The sequence below is a fragment of the Semicossyphus pulcher genome, unplaced genomic scaffold, assembly GCF_022749685.1.
Source record: "Semicossyphus pulcher isolate SPU_LCO1_2020_fin unplaced genomic scaffold, fSemPul1.0.p SCAF_12, whole genome shotgun sequence".
In the NCBI taxonomy this organism is placed as follows: domain Eukaryota; kingdom Metazoa; phylum Chordata; class Actinopteri; order Labriformes; family Labridae; genus Semicossyphus; species Semicossyphus pulcher.
The window spans coordinates 12423003-12440201 of record NW_027211626.1 but is presented as its reverse complement, the minus strand read 5'-3'; the positions used below and the strand labels follow the sequence as shown (position 1 = coordinate 12440201).

The 17199-nt window shown below is 41.3% G+C and overlaps 2 protein-coding genes across 2 annotated transcripts; one reads left to right on the top strand and one right to left on the bottom strand.

Annotated features, from left to right (window-relative positions):
• Positions 1-279: 279 nt before the first annotated feature.
• Positions 280-10200, bottom strand: fam149b1 (family with sequence similarity 149 member B1). Its single transcript, XM_069658850.1, has 16 exons — positions 10115-10200; positions 9375-9491; positions 8747-8891; positions 7911-8059; positions 7605-7748; positions 6516-6677; positions 6218-6396; positions 5986-6128; positions 5337-5405; positions 4711-4823; positions 4238-4462; positions 2961-3084; positions 2706-2831; positions 2424-2505; positions 948-1085; positions 280-863 (listed from the first exon to the last, which is right to left on the bottom strand). Exons 1-16 carry the CDS (start codon positions 10159-10161, stop codon positions 781-783), a joined length of 2046 nt encoding a protein of 681 aa, XP_069514951.1. The 5' UTR covers positions 10162-10200; the 3' UTR covers positions 280-780.
• Positions 10201-10976: 776 nt separating this feature from the next.
• ecd (ecdysoneless homolog (Drosophila)) lies at positions 10977-16665 on the top strand. Its single transcript, XM_069658798.1, has 14 exons — positions 10977-10999; positions 11272-11498; positions 11598-11715; positions 11852-11939; positions 12175-12353; positions 12659-12851; positions 12950-13078; positions 13244-13369; positions 13485-13570; positions 13653-13756; positions 14223-14481; positions 14690-14757; positions 15364-15575; positions 15662-16665. Exons 1-14 carry the CDS (start codon positions 10995-10997, stop codon positions 15887-15889), a joined length of 2022 nt encoding a protein of 673 aa, XP_069514899.1. The 5' UTR covers positions 10977-10994; the 3' UTR covers positions 15890-16665.
• Positions 16666-17199: the final 534 nt, after the last annotated feature.

Here is a 17199-nt window from a genome sequence, read left to right as displayed (position 1 = left end):
GGGAACACTACCCTGATGTTACCTGTCGAAGCATCCCCACTTGCTTAGATAATATGGAAAATGACCATAAAATACAGCTTTCTATTCAGGCAGGAAGAGTGAACACCTTAGTTATTTACATACTTTCCTGTTTCTGCCTCATGTTCTTATGAGGTGTCGCATTAACAGCACGTGGGCTGGAGAAATGTTCTGTCAATGCTTACAGCCACCACATTCCCATTCTTAGTTTAAATGGAGAAAAAAGACAACACAAACTTTCAAGGTTGTATCTCTTCTTATTCCAGTTTACAATGATATCAGTATATTATTACACAGGTATGCTGAAAATGTGTGTCCCTATAAAAGATACAGTACCAAACCCTCTGCTGCATCATCAGAGAGGGGGGAAAGTGCTTCTTTTTATCCCTGTCTAGGCGGATGTGTTATTCCCTGCATAGGCATTTACAATTACAACACCACACCACAGAGGATAATATACAGTACATTCATATATAAATAGATATATACACATTCAGATCATACATACAGAGTACAAATGTCCACTGATAGAGCTCATTCTGTACATGAAGTTGGAGTTAGTGAGTCATTTGTGTTTGGCAGCCACATTAGCTGATTTCTGAGTTACAAAAAAAGCTTCACCAAAGCGTCATCATATGAAAAAAAAATCTGCTACTTTGTTAAAAAAAAAAAAGGTTCAGTGGGCACAGATGCTGTGGAGTGTAGCACTTTGTTGTGCTGTATAAAGGTGACTGGCGGATGAGTATTGAGATCGGAGGCAAACTACAAACCAGGCCTTTTCGCTCTGGATGAGATGCCTCCCCGGGAGTAAGACCGAGGGGGGACGGACACAGGCACCAGTGGAACTACGAGAACGAGGACACATAAGAAAATCTCTTTCATTCATAGTTTATTTAAGACAGTTTCATGAGCCAATTTAATCTACTAACCTGGGACAGGGGCTTGTGGTTCTGGCTCCTCTTCATCTTTGATGGGCGAGTGCCCCAAATGGTGATGGGAAAACGAGTCCAAGAAAGATGAGCTGCTGATGCCAAGACTGATGCCGGTCACACCGATTCCAAGAGAATCTGGTGGAATGAATGAATATATGAGTGTAATGTTGAATAAATAAGTGCTTCAAAATCTATCTTGCACAAGGTTGTGTGCAGTACAAGCAAAGACAAAAAAATAAACTAGAAAAAGTAAGTCAACATTCACATATTGAGTTAGCAAGTGAGAAAAGAAGTTGATTAAGTTATCGACAAAGATTAGAAATAAGAGGCTAAAACTTAGACAGTTTGTTAAAAGTTTTTGGATGAACATTTAAAAAAGAAGCTGAATTTAATGGATTTACAGTTGAACTAAACTTAAATTGGTAGTTGGTTAAAAAAAGCAGCTAAACTTAATGGATGAACAAATGAAATAAAAAGCTAATCTTAGTTGATTTACAGATGAAAGTGTTAGACAAAGGTAGTGGATAAACAGTTAGCCTAACATAGTGGCTAGATGGTTAAAAAAAGATGTAAACTTATTTAAAAAAACTTCCAATAAGAAGCTTAAAGTAATGGATAAATAAATAGCTGAAATAGTTAGCGAAAAAATTATGGATTAATGGTTTAGCGTCAATCATCTGTACAAATCATGATTGAACTGACAGTTCAGGAATATTGTAAGTTCCACTAATAATCTAATAATAATATATATAATAATATATATACTTCATGATCACGTTTTAAACATGTGAAAAGGATGTAACGAAGCGCTACTTAATCCGACTGGGCTGTGTGGTACGTTACACATAATAAGGAAAGCACTGCAGTATGTCACTTTGATTTTTACAGCAGCTTTTTTTTTTTTTTTTAAAGATGATTTTATTGGGCTTTTTGCCTTTAATTGATAGGAGAGCTGAAGATAGACAGGAACTGTTAAGAGGAGAGAGTGGTGGACGACATGCACCAAATGATCGGCAGACCGGGAGTCGAGCTTGTGAACAGTGCGATGAGGACTGTAGCCTCTGTATTTTGGGCGCCTGCTCTACCAACTGAGCTAAAGCAGCACCCCCCAGCTGCTTTTTTAATTAAACTCTTCATGTTTAATCCAATCCAATCCACTTTATTTATATAGCACGATTTTAACAAACACAAAGTTTCCAAAGTGCTGCACTGCAAGATAAAAAACACATTAAATAACACAACAGAAGCACAATAAAACGATGAAGGACACAATAGGATAAAAGTAATAAAATAAGATAAAATCATAATATCAACACACTACATGGTGTCAAAAGCCAGAGAAAAGAGGTGGGTTTTAAGAAGAGATTTAAAATGAGACAGTGAGGAGGCCTGTCTAATGTGGAGTGGCAATTCATTCCACAGTTTTGGATCTGCAACAGCAAATGCTCGTTCACCTCTGAGCTAATACCTGACCTGTGGCCACGGAGGCTCTGCCTGGCCGGCCCTGTCCGATGTTGTCCAATACTGTGAAGGAACGACGGTATGGAGTGTCCGACTGAAACAAAAACAAGAGGGGTCAAACAAAACCACCAAAAATAACACGTCATCGATAATCAAATACTGAATATTAACTTTGTCAACTAATTTCATCATATTATAAAAGCCCTTCCAACCTGAACTTGATGGATTAAAAAACACAAACAATCACAAACTGTAGATGCATTCAGGCTCCTGTGATGCTGAAGAGCATCTTACCCTGTATGTGTGAGTGGTGTTGGGGCGAGAGAAGACGTCCAGCAGGAGGTGACGATCCCTTGGTATCGAATTGCCAGCTTTGTCATTTATAGCACTGTGGGCGCGGCTGGATGTGCCTTTCTGACGCTGGTGTGATGAAAATGTGGACAAATAGAGAATCATTTAAACAGTTTGGAAAATGCCTAAATTTAATCTGTGTCTGTTTAGGTGCTGTAACAAGAGTTTAATAATCAGTGTAGCTGTTTTAGTCTGTACCTGTGCAGGTTTGAACTGCTGCCCTGACTGGGATGACTCTGGATCTCCAGCGCTGATGGGGGGAAGGAGGGTGTTCCTCCTCAGTGGAGACAGCGGAGATGTCAGGTGGTCGCTTGCTGTGGCTCTGTGGAAAAAGATATAGATAGTCGGATTGTTTCATGTTGCATCTAAAACATTCACTTCTTTATGAAAAGACTGTGGGAGTCGTGAAAATTCACACCTTAGGTGTGAGGAGGAAAATCAAAGTTAGAATGTTTCTCCTACTGATATAGCAACATATTTAACACACTCGAGGACTACCGACAGGGATCCCCAGGAACGCAAGAAGAAGCTTCTTGAGCTTTCACAGTAAAAAGTTTCTTATCAAAATACTATAATGAAATGTATGTCATGTAAATTAAACAGGTAGTTATTATTCTAGAAAAAGTAAAGCTACTGATTGTACAAAATAAAATGTGGCAGTCTGTGTCAGTCTCACTCAAACTGACTGACAGAGTGCCTCTATAAAGAACAGAATATACGTTTTGATATATGACAGAGCATACCTCTGGGGTCTGCGGGTACCCCAGTCAGTAGGATTAAACAAAGAACTTGTGATATGGAGATATGAAAGAAATAGTTTGATATTTTGGGGAAATGCAGAAATGTACTTTCCTGCTGAAACTTTGACGACGCTATTCTTTCATCTGTCTGTTAAAATGACGCTCGAGCACGGAAACAGTTACCTTAGCTTAGCTTTAGCTTTGCATAATGACAGGATAAAGGGGGAAACAGCTAGCCTGGCTCTGCCCAAGTGTAAAAAAACATGTACCACTATCTCCTAAGCTTTTTAGTTAATATGTTGTATGTTGTTTTTTATCTGTGCCTGATTATTTCTTATGTCTTAACTGGGCACAGTAACTTCCTGGAATTAGGCTTAAATTATTAAGGGGAAAGTAAAAGCAACAGTGAAGCCACACCGCTCTGTCTTGGCATGTGTTCGCTAAGACTTTACATTCCACATAAAAGGAAAACATAGTGGCAAACTTCACATCATTACCCTTTCACTCTAAGTTCATGAGAAGTTTACCTGTGACGTTGTTTTCATACATGACACTTCTATCATAATTCTGCTGCACAGAGCCAGAAGGCACAAGTTGAAAGTGAGTCTGTTTTCAAAGTAATCTCATTCTGCCTAAAGGAAAATTCAGAGACCACGGGGAAAAAAAAGTGGGAATTAAAAGCAAGATTTGTGTTTGGGTGGAGTTAGGAGGGGTTTCTATAATGCTGAGACTCACAGTCGTGTCCCGCGCACGACCTCATCCATGGATCCTGCTGCGATGGACTGACTCGGGCTGGAAACCAGCGGCAGGAGGTTTCTGGGATGAGGGTTTCTGCGCTGTGCGGACAAGGCCAGACGGGACATCGAGGAAGTGCTCTGCTCGAGGGTTCTGCGAGGACGAGGTTTGCTGGAGGGGCCGACGCTGGAGCCTGGTCTGTGGCTCAGCCGCTCCTCTGGCTCCCTGTATGGGGAGAGAGAGCACAATGGATGACTGGTGCTGCCAAATGACTGCATACTCTGCCAATCAAGGTGTTAGGACCGGGGACAAAAACATGGCACGAGTTATACGCAAAATGTGTTCACCTGTAAATGAAAAACAAGAACTACAAGACATCCGTGCTTCTTTTCTTTCCCATTCAAGGATTCAAATCTCATATTGGGACTGCACAAATGTGTGTTTCCATATTTGGCACCAATGTGTGTCCTTACTGGTTTCTGTCCAGCACACTAAGGTTCCTCTGCTGCAGGGAGATGCTGTGGATCACGATGAGGTCGTTCAGGTTGTGCTGGGTTGTTGCCGCTCCTACCGGTGCCCGTCCAGCCTGGGGAACGGTGCGAGATGAAGAGGAGAAAGTGGTGAGACAAAGGGGAGGTGAGGAAGCATGATGAAAGGATAAAAGGACGGGAATAATTGGAGATGAGAGGGGAAAAGAGTCATAATCTAGGGATACGGTAGATTAGAAACGAGTACATTTCATATTTAAAATACAGCCTACTATCAAAAGAAACTGTTACTCATCATGCAGTCAGGAGGACCCCATATCAGCAATACCCCAAACAAAAAATAGCATCACTTAAAAGGAGCACAGGCAATAACTAGCAAACCAAAACATTCCAACATTCTCATTATGAAACAACATAAAGGCCTAAAGAAGATCAAAGTAAATCATTTCCAAAATAAGATGCAGTTAATTAAAAAGATAACCAGCTGGGATGCTTTCATGTTAATCAACAGGCACAAGCACATTTATTCTACAGATAAAGATAATGAGCCGCCATGGTCGGCGGGCACGCAACACGCCGCCATTTTGGCTCTAAGTGAGGGAGTTACATACACTGGAAGGCCTTTTCTGCCTTTTGGGTTTCCGTCTGGACTTGTGCTTTGAGCCCCTTGACTTTGTGGTCTTTAAGGGGGGAAAAAAAGGGGCATGACCAAAGGAAGACAGCGGAAAGAAAAGGACAGAAAGGAATGACAAGAAAGAAGAAAATAGACAACAAAATGGGGGAAACCATGAGGCAAGGTGAAGGGCAGAGAGTAGAGAGGGGAGAAAAGAAAACAGTGATACAAGTTAATGAACAGGGAGTGTGGAAAGACTGAAAGAGTAACAGACAGCAGGAGCGGACTGTGTAACAGTTAGTGGTGCTAAGCAAACACGGTAATATATTAACCCTTCTCTGCGCAAAAATGATTCAACTTGAAGGTCAACTTGAACAGGATTAAAATCACGATGGCTTAACCAAGAACACCCTTATATAACCATTAACACTGGTCCTGCAGTCAAGAACACTCATTTTCTTTTAATGTTATATCAATAAAGATAAATAAATAAAGCAATTTGAGCAGATATTGATATTCAAAAGGTTACTTTTATTGTCTGTGAAGGTACCCAGTCACTGAGCTTTGAATTGACTGTGATGAAATTGAAATTAGTCTACTCCCCAAGAAGCATCCGGCTGCCTCTCAGTCCCCCACACACCACTGACCTGGAACTGCAGGCCAGCTGTGAGCGGGGGCACCCTGCTCTGCCCAGCTTTGGGCAGCATCGTGGGCAGCATGGAGAGCAGCATGAAGGGATTCTGGGAGTCCTGCTGCACGGGGCTCAAGTTCCTAGAAATCTTTTCATCATCTGCAAACAACACGTACCGTCACTTCCAAACACTGTGCTGCAGAATGTGCATTTGGTCATATACGTTAGGTGTAATGCGTGCATTATACTTGAGGTGCAGCATTCCCAGTGGCGTTGAACCAGCTCTTTCATCCAGCCAACCAGCTGCCGCCACATGTCGTCGAACAGCAGGTCCAAAATGGCTTGACGGCGACATCGGTAAGGTGAGACAGGGGGCAGACAGTGATGCCTCCGACCAGACGAACAATCCTGCTCCCACTCGTCCTCCCTGTAGATAAATATAGTACTTTAACAAAACCGAACGACACACCGGCAGCAGCTCAGCTTAAGCTTTAGTTTCGGCGATAAGAGCATCACTGTGTAGCATGAGGAAAATGACTAACTCACAAATCCCTGCTATCAAAAGCCAGGTATTCCTCCATCAGACCCTCCACTTCAATCACTCTCGGCTTGTCGTGGCTGATGGAGCCACTGGAGGTGCCAGGAGCCTCGTTCATCTCTGCTGAGGAAGACTTGGTGAGCGCTGCTCTCCTGCCCTGCACATTCAACCTGTACCCAAAGACAAGAGCATGCCTTAATATAAACACATTAAACGGTATGCTCACAGACACAAGCCCACACATTGTGTATGTTCTCTGTAAATAATGAATAAAGCTGAATCCAGCTGCTGACATATACTACTGTGCGTTCCTATCCCATTCTTTTGTGTTAACTTTATTATGTCCTCTCAGTGGCGCTGCATTTTTACACCTGGTCTACCATTAATAGTGGCTGTCCTAGCATTTATTCAACATGACTGTGGCCCACAAACTTAATTTACAAGCCATCTAGGTCAAGAGCATCTAGGTCACAAAACCACAGTCAGCCACAGCGCCTCAATTATTGATGGACTAACACCAGTGATCTGGACAGCCACTACAGAGTCACTCAAGGCCGTTTTTATCACGTCTTACTCTTTTTGTTGTTTATACTCCAGTACCCGGTCAAACAATGACAGTCGTTTTGTAGGTATTCCTAATGATTAATGTCAACAGAGCTGTCAATCATCCTTTTTACAGTATCAAATAACTAATTAAAAATAAAATTGAACACTTGGACGTAAATCAGAGTTATAAGAACTGACTATATTGACAGAAATCATGTTTGAGAAACATTAATTTGGCGTGTATTTTGAATTTATAGTTTGACTATTGACTGTTAACATGGAGGAGGCGGGCTTTACGACCTATACTGCAGCCAGTCAGCAAGGGGCGCTTGAAATGTTCTGGCTTCATTTTTAGGGAGCTGTCATGTCGTCCATCTTTTTATACAGTCTGTGGATCAAACTCAGCCGCAATTAAGCTGTGCTATATCTGTTTTAAATGAAAGGAAAATGTATCTTTCATCAGTCAAATGCATCTTACAGGTTAATTTTGACCTTGTTTGTCCTTCTCCTACCATCCACTCAACCAGTGAGTCAGAGCAGTTAAGACTTACTCTGTGCCGTCCTTATCTTTCTCCTGGGACTTTCCACTGCTCTCTTTGCCTGTTGATGGGCTGCTGGCAGAGCTGCCTGCTCCGGAAGAAGCATACCACTGGAAGCCCTCATCACCGGGACACACCACCTGAGTCCCCAGAATCCTGAGTGACAAACAATGAATAAATTAGCAAAAGAATAATGTTTTCATACAAGAATACAATGTTTTTCCTCTTCGTCTCCACAATTGGCATTAATCTACGGTCCCAATGCTGCTCTATTTCACTCAGAAGTAAAAGGTAGGTAGGAAACAGTGGATGACATACCTGAGATGAGGAAAACGCGTGGCCCAATGCTGACATTCATCCTGCAGCCCCTGGAGTATCCCTCCTCCGCTGCCTCTCCCCTCGTACAGCTCTTTGTCGATCTCCTCAAACATTTGCTGCACCTGCCTCGACGCTGCTTTGTCGAACTCCTGTGGGATGGAAAAACAGAGAGACAGAACCACAAGGAGGAAGTCAGTCACTCCTCTGTTTCCATACACCGGCTACATCACTTAGAGCTGGTGCTGCTATTCAGTCTGTTCCTCAGTTACTGGCGACACTTTGCCATTCTTCGTTTCTTTATCTCACAGCAAGCCTCAACATGCATAATAATTAGCTCCCAGGGCCCGTTCAGATGTATGTATGCGTTTGTGGCCAGACTGGGGATGAGATTTTGGGGGGTTCTTTTCAGTTGCAGAAGCAGCTGTAGGACAACAAACTAAATAAATAATTCTATCCTGGAAAAAACTTTTGTAGGATCAACTGAGGCTAGAAAGTACAGCATGATAAGCAATACCCAGTCGAATCAGGTCTTGCATTTACAAAGAAGCTGCAGCCATCTATCTTCAGTACAGTGACTGGTTGTATGTTGGTCTATGGTTTTTCTTCTGGGTTGCCAAAAGCCGTCAAATGTTAGAAGTATATCAAAATCTGACATTAGAAAGCGCATGAAAGTTTATTTTTTTGGAGTCTCTAATTCACGTCTGCTCAGGAATAACAGAGAGTATGGATAAACTCTGCAGGAAAACAATGTTTTTGTGTGTGTGTGTGTGTGTGTGTGTGTGTGTGTGTGTGTGTGTGTGTGTGTGGCATCGTCACTGCACAATAAGTAGACTTACATCGTAGCCCCAGGAGAAAACAGAGCTCCTCTCTGTGGAGATGCCAGTTCCTGTAGAGCTGTGAATACCTGACCAGGACTGGCTGGAGTCTACTGAGATGACGGTGGGGCAGTCGGAGTGGCCCGAGGCAGCAGAAGTGTCTGAGCTACATAAAAAAGAACAAGGAAGCTGTGAGGTCAATGTACAATTTGTGATTGTAATTCATGTTTTAATGGAAATATAGCTAACAAATCATGTTTACAGGGCAAACTCTAAATTTAGAGGTGTTTGTTACAGAAATTCCCTCTGTAGTGGTGGCTGACATAATCATAGGCAAGGTTTCAAAGTGGAAAATAAAGGGCAAATGTCAAAGTAATTGAATATTCCAACAGCATGCCTCATTACTTATTCTTTTAACTGCACATCAGAAGGAGGCAATGTGATATCAATTAATCTACTGCTTCTGAGTGTCTTGTTTCACGTGGCGAGAGCTCAGAGAATCAGTTGTCCACTCAAGACGGTGTAACGTTACAAATCACACAGGCAAGAGTACGTTTTTGTGCTACTTACAAGAAGTTTGATCTTTGCCTTGTTTTAGTATTTCCAGGGATTTGCCTCCTTCCCTACAGAACAACCAAGACTAAGTTACCTGTTGTGAGCAGAGACAGCTTCCTGTAGGTCATGGAGGTAGCGCTGAGGGGTTTGGTTGTCATCTGCTTCTTCTGGGAGAGGGTGGTGGTCAAGGCTGCTGCGGGACAACCCACGACTGCATAAAAACGATGACAGATTGAGCCCATTGATCAAAAAGGTGTAATAGAAAGTGAGTTTGTAATCACATTTTGGAAAGGATCATCTGCAAAGGATAATCTGCCGCGACAAGATTGATTATTTCATTACAGTTATTTTGAATGTCTGGAACTGCTGGCGGGGGGTAGTTGTCAGACAAAGCCATTAACTGCACGCTGCCTTTGTTTACATTTTCCTGTTCCTCACAGGAGCTTTAAATGTCCAGATAATACAAATATATGATGGTGTTGTCCTGTATGCATGTGGTCTTTGTTTATCTTGATCATATTTCCACATAAACAGCTATTAAAAAATACAATGTACACCTCATTTCATTGCAAGCTAATTTCTAAGGTATGAACACATGAATAACAATGTTCCTTCAAATATTGTTGCTTGGTAATTTACAATATATTATGCGACACACCTTGCTGTAACAGATGGACTGTTTGGATCAATACAAATATTAGTTTACACAGTCAGTTGATATGGGTGGACAGCTCAATCACTCATCTTTCCCCCAGTGTAAAATAACAGCTTTCAAGCCTCTGACAGCTGGGAAACCGTGTTTACAGTGCCCGGCTGTTTATGTCCAGTACTCACATCTCAAGTTTGTGCGATACAGGTCTTCTGTTGTATCGTGAAATCATTCTTCCTTGTCTCCGTTTTACAGGCTCGACCCCTGCTCTCTCATTTTAGGCTTCACGTCCTGGACTCGCTGGGAACAGTTTAGAGAGAGGTCTGACATTTCTTCTAGTCCGAAGATAAAAACACCCTTAGTTCTTGGTGGAAGCCTGACAGGGCTTTGGCTACAGATGCTAACTGCTGCAGCTAATGGTAGGTGGAGGCTAAAAATAGGCTAGCTAGTTATATTGACGGACAGATACAACATTACACCAAGGCACGAAAAGCATTGTAAAGTAACGTCAAAAAACATTTCCTGTTAGATAAAACTTTCTACACTGAATTAGCATCTTGTGTGAATTATGTTTAAATCCTAAATGCATGAGTATAAAACCTTGGTTGAGCTAGCTAACCAAAACGCAAAGGATTTTCGATGCTAATGTTAGCAGCACCAACAACAATCACACGGCTGTCATGGATACGCAGCTCCTTTGCCTCGTGGTCTCATGGGAAATAGATTTCGGACTACCACAAAGTAGCCGTAACATGACTGTTAGTTTCACTACAAATCCCATCATGCATCATCGTAACGTGATTGCGTTCCTGAAATGTATCCGCTGGACCGTTGGTAGTTTATGCTCTGGACTAAACTGGAAATACACATGTTGTAATTCATTATTTGACTTTGATTAGATTAGTATTAATTAGTATTCTTAATTAAATATTCTTTATTTTTTTGTACATAGGCAAATATTGGTTAATGTAGGAACGTAGGAACCTCTCTTTGTTGCGCCAGTGGGGAGGTCGAGTAGAATTCACAGTAGGTCCCAAACAGTGACAGATGGTGTGATAGCAACGTATGGAGTAAGTGAGTAAAGTGTCCTTTTTTTGGCCTGAGTAATATCCAGACTGCTTTAACTTTACACCTCCCAGTGAAAAGAAGACAAAGTGAGTTCGACCGAAACCTTGTCCTCAATATATTATCCGTAATAAATGTTTAGCTGTTAGCTAGTCGACTGAGCATTCAACTTATGCTAATGCTTCACTCTTACATGTTAGTTGTATTTAGTGGCAGGCATATTAGTATGCAAAATATCTTACGACCTATTGGGTATTATCTCATGTCTTTTCATCAGGTCTTTTTCAAAAACTTCCACAATGGACGCCCTGCAGAGGAAAGTGGTTCAGGAAGACATGGTTCAGTACAAACTCTTCTTGATCCAGCCAGACGATTCGACTTCTCAGCAGACTGAGGAACATTTCACACATCTAGTGGAGGAAATTTTGGCAAAGGTTGCTCCCCTTTTGATACAATATATCTGGCAGCACCAGCCATTCAACCTCAAGTATCATCCTGAGAAAGGTATAATCTTGTTTAACACAACACATTCAGAGATTAATTGATAGATATTGTTAAAGTTTTGATGTACGCAGGACTGATATATGTTCTTTTTATTGACAGGAGGTGTCCCTGCCCATATTGGAGGAAGTACTCAGTTTGGAGATAATGTAGAGGACGAGTGGTTTATTGTTTACCTCCTGCAGCAAATAACAGAGGCTTTCCCAGAGCTTGCAGCCAGGTGAGACAAAATGTCCTTAAGAATACATCTTTAAAACATTTGATTTTTATAGCCATATTAAGAGCTTAAACTGGAATCACTTGTTTTTCCACTTGCTTCCCTGCTTATAATTTCCTCTTCATGTCTGTGTGTGAAGAGTTGAGGACAATGATGGCGAGTTTCTACTTATTGAAGCAGCAGATTATCTTCCCAAGTGGCTGAATCCTGACACCAGTGAAAACAGGGTGAGTCAACCAGATAAGAAGGCAGATATGATGTTCGTTTTAATCATTAATGGTGCTTTCTTTTCCTTATTTTATTCCCTATTTTATTGTATGCAGTGCAACATAATAACGCTTCTGAGTTTAGAAACAGGACATGCTAAACCAAAAGTATCGCCCTCCTTTTAAATATATTTCTCTTGTTATTCACTGTATTTACTGTACAGTCTTCATTGCTCCAGTCATTCTCTTTTTGCAGGTGTTCTTCTATAGGGGAGTGTTGCATATTCTGCCCTGTCCCTCCAAATCCTGTCCAGTGGGGGTCTCAAAAGATGTGGCACCAAGTGTAGAACAAGCTCTTGCACTGCTGTCCGCTCACCCAGAGGCTTGTCAGGCAAGCCCCAAGATTTGTTCAGCTATTAGGAAGCGATTAGAAGGGTAAGGAGCAGCATATCAGGTCCTAAAAATCTATTTTAATGAGCAAATATAGTTCAAATTGTATAACATGCGAGTTTAAATACTTTTCGCAAGACCTGTGGTCATATTAGCTCTGGAGTTCAACACCAAAGCGGAAAAAACTAAATGTGATGAAGCAAAGTCCTAAGATGCAGTGTCGGTTTTGGATGTTTTTTCACTACTAACTTGAACAAAACTTGTAGAAGCATAAATCTTGTGGATGCAAAGAGTATCTGTCGGATTTTAGCAGATATCATATCATGTATCAATCTCTACTTTCCATTTAGGTACCCAGAGAAGATTCAAACGTGCCTCCATCGCGCCCACTGCTTCATACCTGCAGGTGTTGCTACAGTGTTAGCACAGCGTCCCGACCTGGTGGCCCCTGCAGTGTCAGCGTTCTACCTGCGGGATCCAGTCGATCTGCAGGCGTGTCGGAGCTTCAAGACTTTTCCTCCTGATGCACGAGTCCTGACATCGGTAAACGCACCTTAAAGATGTACAAATGTAGCGGCCTAGAAGAGGTATGTTTCAGCCTTTGTGAAACGTTATAATGCAAACTGTAACCTTGTTTTCAGGTAACATTTACACGCTGCCTGTACGCTCAGCTGCAGCAGCAACAGTTTACACCAGACAGGAGGAGCGGCTTTACCCTGCCTCCTCGCTCTGATCCGCAGTACAAAGCCCATGAGCTTGGCATGAAACTGGTGAGGCATCATCTGAGTTTCCTCCTCATTCTGTTCCCTCCTTTTGGATGAATGCAATTCTGCTTTTGTTATGCATTTTAGTGGGATGCAATGTCCTGTAAGAGGGGTTTAAAGTGTTGTATTTGTCTATGCGTTAGCATCTGTTTGTGTGTGTCCCGCTCCCAGGCCCACGGCTTCGAGATCCTGTGCTCCAAGTGCCGGCTGCCATCATCAGAGCCCGATGCCCCCGTCAGCTGTAACCCTCAGTGGAAAGGCTTCATGGACAGTCTGAAAAGAAATGGCTACTTCCGGGTAAGTCCCACTTCTCGAATGTTGATGTCAAGACACAAAATCCACTTTGTTTAAGTGGATTTTACAAAGAGTTGTTTAAATTTGAAGTTTTTGCTTCTATTGTTGTCAAATGCAGGGAGAACTGGATGGTTCGGCCCGTTACAGAGAACTGACAAGATCTGCAGAAAACTTCTTCAAACAGTCGGTCGCCTCAAAGTCGAGGTGAGTATTGTGTGGCTGTGCTTGTGAAATTAATCTGCCTGTGAATTTTAAGTGCATTTTCTGACTGTGTACGTTGTCTCAGTGATTCTTCCCCAGGTGAGGAGGTTCAACAGCTGCTGCACAGCTGCAAACCCTTCAACTTGGAGGAGCTAAAGAAACTAGAGTCACAGCTCCCCCCAGAGGACAGTAAGTGGAAATGTTTGGACTCTAGAATGATCAGAATTTGTTGTCCTGAAGAGCATTTGTGAAAAATAAAATGCAGATTTGTCAGCTTAATTTTGTTTCAGTTACATTTGGGTTAAATGTAAAGTAAGAAAAATGTCTCAATGTTATTTCGAAACTATTTCTGTGGCTTAATTTATCTCTCTTAAGACCAAACGATTATATAATATAAACAATTTAACACTGCTGAACCCTACAAATGTCATTATGTTTAGTCAAGTCTGTCTGTGAAAATTGTACTTTCTTACTATAAGGTAAAGGTTATACAACCCTGCTAGAAAGTCAACATTTCTTATGTCTGTCTCTGCCACCTCAAATTTTCAGCTTGCTGCCAATCCCTGTCAGTTTCTGTCCTTTTGCATCCTCCTTTCTCCACCTGTTCTCTTTCAACCATTTCCCATAATGAGTTTTTCATTGCGTCTATCTCCAGGTGACAGCTGGCTGGATATCCAAGCTCAGGATTTGGAGCGCATGTTGCAGGACAGGAGTGGAGGTAGAGCTGATGTTGGCACCAAAAAGACCAGCTCCACCAAACAGACGCAGCATGTGGGGGGCGCAGAGGAGAGCAAAAAGGAGACAGAGGACGACAGGGAGGAAGAGGAGGCAGGTTACAGCCTGGTCGCAGTCAGTCAGGGGATGAAGAACTTCCTCAATGCCATGTCGTCTCATGAAGGAGCTGAACTGCCCTGGTGAGACAGACCTGACACTAACAATATTTATCATTTTTATTTAAGACCATCAAAGGCATTCATAAATAGAATGATGTATTTTCTTAGACAGTATAATGCACTCACACATATGTTGGAGCACAGTAAATCTTACAAAGCTACAAATGATGATATTAAGGTGTTGTTGGATGTAAAGTTCAGGGTTCATATTGTTGTCTTTGTATTTCAGGAGCAGTTCAACTCAGCCGTTTAGTTTTGACCCCGACTCCATGGCCAACGCGCTGGACAGACTACTAGGTGTGTAGAAGTTATAAACAGAGGTGGAAGTAACGAATTACAAGTACTCACGTTACAGTAATTGAGGAGCTTTTTTGTGCGTCTTTTGAGTATTTTAAAGTCAGTAATTCGGAACCGAATTAACCCTTTAAAACGGCACACAATAACACAAACAAACTAACTGATTGAGGCCGCGGTAGACCATCAGCAACTCCTATGTTTTGCGAGGTAAAATGACTGTTTTTGTCAATGGAGTCTGGTGGCAATGAAGAGAGCGTTACATATTAACTGCTGTTTCTGGTTAAACAAAGGATCCTACTCTTTAACAAAAGGTCCACTCTCGGCATTTTGACACCAAGACATGTAAACATAGGGCCCAGGTTTGAAACAACAACATTTTATTTTATTTGCATACAGTAGGATGCATGAGTAAGGTAACCTTGGATACATTTGTCGATCAGTGGGGTGGGAAAGTAACTAAACTTTACTTTAAGTACTTTTTAGGTGAGCTACTTTTTACTTTTACTTGAGTACAAGTCGAAATATTTCAGTACTCTTTACACCTCTGGTTATAAAATGTGGAAAAGTGAACCTCTGTATACTGAGTCTGTCTTTTCCTTTTTACAGGGAGTAAAGAAGAAGAGCTAGATTCAGATGATCTAGATGACGAAGACGACGATGATGATGAGAAACAAGACGAAGAGGATGAGAAAGAAGAGGCGTCGTCAGGTCAGGCAGAAATGAACGGGACAGAAACTCTGGACGGTCTCAGGAGATACATGGACCAAATGGACCAGGAGCTCATGAGCACTAATATAGGACAAAGCTTCAATGTGACGGTAAAACCTCTCTTCATATCTGCATGCATCTTCCTCTACTCGAGCCTCAACCCAAAGATATTATAAATTCTTTTACATTTCCGCAGAATCACAAGGAAGGCTCGGACAACGGCTCCCCACATCCCTCTGCCAAAGACAGCCTGCAAGAAGGTTTGGACGAGACAGAGGAGGAGATCCAGCCGCTAGACGTCGACCTCAATCTGGTCACAAATCTGCTGGAGTCCCTCAGCTGCCAGGCCGGGCTGGCCGGACCAGCTTCTAACCTGCTGCAGAGTCTGGGCCTTCACCTGCCTCCCAACTCAGACTCCTCATAACGGACAGAAGGTAGACTCGGATAATAAATGAGGCAATATTTTGCCAACTTACTGGTACATTAACAAAGCACTCATGGATGTTTAAGATGCCCAATGGAGATTTTATTTTTAACATACATGGTTTAGTTTACTTTCAGTGTTCTCCTCATAATGCATGCACACATCTGCTCTGTGAAACTGTCTTCTTTAGGAATGAGAAACAAGGTCGGTGCTTTTCCTGCACTATACAATATGAGCAAACAACCTGAACAATATATCTTAACCTGCATTTTTTTGTTGTTTAAATTGAATATTAAACAAACAAAAAGGGCAAGACGAACTTTCAACAGGATAAATAACATTGATTAAAAATACACATAACACTCCAAAATTACGTAACAAAGTTATTGACACGAATTTACAAGATTTTTCTCCAGTGGATAGTTTCCTGTTTAGAAATATATAAAACTTCATTTCTTGTAAATGATGTTCCCTTATGTAAATAATAGGGACATCTTCATGGCAGTTTAAAAAGACAGTATTTTACGTTTTTACGTCTGTGTTTCTTTAAATCTGTAGTAGAAAAAAAACAGTAAAAAGGATGGCAGGATACACTACAGAAAACATGACAGGAAGTGGTCTTACTCAGTTTTCCATGTTTGTTTGAAAGCACAGTGCAAGATCCAACAGCAAGTTATGACTGAGGACTTTTAATACATGCTGCTTTGTGTATTGTTGGTGATTTTTGACGGCACTTAAATCCAGTTGTTTGAAAGAGAATAAATATTTTTGGAAATAAAGTCTCCATTCAGTATAGTGTTTTTAATGCATGAAGATTCTGCACAAACATTAGGTAGCTTGTAATTTTTTTACATGAAGAAGTGTACTACTAAAATGATTACTTCTTTTTTTATATGTATAATACATTCACATGCACAGAGGAGGATATTTAAATAAAAATAAAGGCATGGTCTTAAATTAAAACATAATTTAGCTTCTAATAATAACTTAATAGCCATTCAACTCTTTCCTCATTGCGATCCCTTCTCATCTGACTAAGTTTAACAGTCGGAGTCATTCAAGGGCGACCTCCAGATTTATTCAGTCAAGGAACTGATTTTAAATATTTTTAACACTGTTAAGCATATTTTTAACACTGTTAAGCATATTTTTAACACTGTTAAGCATAATAAAGTAAAGGTTTAACAGTCTGTGCTGAGTGCAATCAACCCATTCGTCATCACAAATGGTAGAAGAATAGTCCTGCATTCAATATATTGTATTGTAGTGTTGGCATAAATGAAAAATAGTGCAGAGTGGCCTCAAAATAT